This window comes from Haemorhous mexicanus, chromosome 4 (assembly GCF_027477595.1).
Source record: "Haemorhous mexicanus isolate bHaeMex1 chromosome 4, bHaeMex1.pri, whole genome shotgun sequence".
Taxonomy (NCBI): Eukaryota; Metazoa; Chordata; class Aves; order Passeriformes; family Fringillidae; genus Haemorhous; species Haemorhous mexicanus.
In genome coordinates this window covers 1,721,887-1,724,640 of record NC_082344.1, presented here as the reverse complement: position 1 = coordinate 1,724,640, position 2,754 = coordinate 1,721,887, and the positions used below count along the sequence as shown (strand labels likewise).

Genomic DNA, 2,754 nt, shown 5'->3' with positions numbered 1-2,754 from the left:
CTCAGCACTTTGCTGGAGGAGACGGTTCCTCAGCTACTGTGGTAAGCAAAGAAAGGGAAGATATTTAGATCATGAATTCTGTGTCTCTGCACAGCCACCCTCCTCCATGCCAGCCATGGAGGCTGCACACTTGTGCTTCTATAAATTCGAGTGACATTTACTGTCCCGTTAAGCTGCGGGAGTGCTGCTCAAACTGACACTGGAAGATTAAGAAGTTCACACACTGGAAATAGACTTACTGGGACATCCACTTAGCCATTCTCTTGTCTAATGAGATACTGGGCAAAAGCTCCTCAATGGGTTTTAGAGAGCCAGCCATGACCACCCCTTTGGTCAGTTAAAGAGAAGGGATTAAAAAAAGGCAGCAAACAGAATTGAGTGGAACTGCTTCCCCTCACTCCTTCCCTGCTGTTCATCTTCAGGGTTATAAACATTTTCACAGTTTGTCACTCCAGAACTGCCAGTTCAAAATACCAAGTCCCAAGGTGTATTTACTAAATTTCCCGGGTTTCTAGGAAGATTTATCTGCATTACTTCTCAATTCTGAAATGAGGTTTGACATTATCACTTCAAGAGTAGTAAAATGAAGGTAAATTTAAGTAAACATCAAATATCCTCTGCACTAATGGACTCTGAGCTCCTGATAATCCAAAAAGATTCCTCAGCATAATACAGAAGCCAGGAAAACAGGGCAATGTTAAGGAATCCACTTGTAGTCATTAGAGTATGATGAAGAGGTGACAAAATCAGTAGTGAACTATTCTCACGTCTCAAAGATAGCAGAGCAGGACAGGATTGTCACCAGCACAAGCACTTAAATTATCAGCAAATTATCATCTAAACCCACCAGCACTGCTAGAATTAAACCTGCCCTCTGTGACCCTGCCTTGAGAGGGAAGCTTGGTTTTAGATGCTCTCCAGAGGTCCCTTGCAACCCAGCAATGCTGAGAGAAGGCAGAAAGCAGGGCGCGATGGCTGGAAACTTTCTCCGCTCCGACTTTGGGAGTTCATGCCTTCCCACGGCCTCCACAGCGCGGCTCAGACCGGCCCCGCCCGGCCCGCGGCGGCTCCTCCCCGGATCCGGAGCCCGGCTTAAAGCGGCGCCGGAGGGGCGGCCCGGGCGGGGTCCCGCTGCTGCAGCGCCCGGCCATGGCCCGCGACCGCGGCCCGCCCGTGCTGCGGCCGCCCCGCGCCGCCGCGCTGCCCGCCGAGCCCCGCGGCTGGGGCTGGCTGGGCGCGGGGCTGTGGCCGGCGCTGCTCGTGGGGCTGCTGGCCGCCATCGTCGCCTGGTTCTGGTACGGCGACAGCGACGGGCGAACGGAGGCGGGCGGCGAGGAGGCGGCGGCCGGCAGAGAGGGGCCCCGGCGGGCGAGCGCGGCGGCGGTGACCACAGGTACCGGGATGGGGAGGCGATGCCGGGGGTGTCCCGGGCTGCCCGAGCCTGCGAGGACTCGGGCTTGCCGGCGCTCAGCTTAACCCATTCTCCCTTTAATGTCACTTGCAGAGGATGCTGCGGCGGGCGGGGAGCCGGTGCGGCGGGAGGTGGCGGCTGCTGCCCCGTCCGGCCCTCGGAATCCAGGAGAGAATCTGGCGGCTGTTTCAAGGGAAGAGCTTAACCACGTCCCGAGCGGTGCAGTTTTGGGCGAACCTGTGGAGCTGGAGCAGCTGATCCCCAAGCGCGGTGTCCCGGAGCCGGGGGAGCATCCAGCTGATATGGCCGGCAGCCAGGCAGGCGAACTGGAAGCCCAGGTGGGACAGGCAAGTGACGGATGGTGCGTGATGAACTTGGCAGGGACCTCTGACGATGAGTGTAAGGACAGAAGCGAGGAGCCGTGTCAGCCAGCTGAGAGGAGGGACTTGGAGCATGAAGAGTGGGAAGTTGTTTCTGAGCACCTGGTCGAAGGCAAGGATGGCAGCATGGAAGACTCAGACAGCAAGGAATGGGAAGCAGGAGACTGCTGTGACGGGGACTCGAAAGCAAAGCGAGTTGCAGCCGTGCCCCCCATGTTCCAGAACATCCATGTGGCTTTCCGAGTGCACTACGTCACCCACTCCGAGGCACAGCTCATCGGTGTCACAGGGGACCATGAGTGCCTGGGCCAGTGGCACAGCTACGTCCCCCTCAAGTGTGACAAGGATGGCTTCTGGTCTGAATCCATCAGTCTGCCCGTGGACACCAGAATAGAGTGGAAATTTATCTTGGTGGAGAATGGCAAGGTCAGACGCTGGGAAGAATGCGGTAACAGGACCCTAGTGACTGAACACGAAGATCAAACTGTTCATCAGTGGTGGGGATACCATTAATGGGAAGGTGGAAGCTGCTGGTCTAAAGGCAGACCTGCCTTGGTGAGCCACCGAGCCCCTAAACCTTAGGGGGGCTCCCCTTCTTCTCTAGGAGACCCTCTCGAGTGCAGAACTCTGGAAATCCCATAATGAACCACGTAAGCAGCAGATCTCTTTAGGAAATGTTTTGGCAACCTGAAAAAGCAACTTTGAGTGCACGCTGAAGAGACACAAGGTAGGCTAAGAAGGCATGAGCAGCATTCCAAGCACCTGCCTGTCCAGGTGGATCTGGACCCTGGACTTGAGTTAGTGTTGCTTTGAGTGGGGCTATGGGATGCATCTTGGTACCCACCGCTTGGGCTTGGGAAGCGTACTGGGAGGTGTGGTTACCAACACTCTAACAGGTACTTAAGGGTTTTAATTTATGTAATGTATTAAGGAAACAATAAACATTTTCAGATTGACAGTTCA

At 55.3% G+C, this 2,754-nt stretch overlaps 1 protein-coding gene across 1 annotated transcript; it reads left to right on the top strand.

Annotated features, from left to right (window-relative positions):
* Nucleotides 1-1,149: 1,149 nt before the first annotated feature.
* STBD1 (starch binding domain 1) lies at nt 1,150-2,754 on the top strand. Its single transcript, XM_059843548.1, has 2 exons — nt 1,150-1,393; nt 1,505-2,754. The coding sequence occupies exons 1-2, from the start codon at nt 1,150-1,152 to the stop codon at nt 2,302-2,304; spliced, it is 1,044 nt and encodes a 347-aa protein (XP_059699531.1). The 3' UTR covers nt 2,305-2,754.

Coding starts and splice junctions, on each gene's coding strand:
- STBD1 (XM_059843548.1), top strand. CDS start 1,150: ATGGCCCGCGACCGCGGCCCGCCCGTGCTGCGGCCGCCCCGCGCCGCC. Junction 1,394..1,504: donor CGCGGCGGCGGTGACCACAG/GTACCGGGATGG, acceptor TGTCACTTGCAG/AGGATGCTGCGGCGGGCGGG.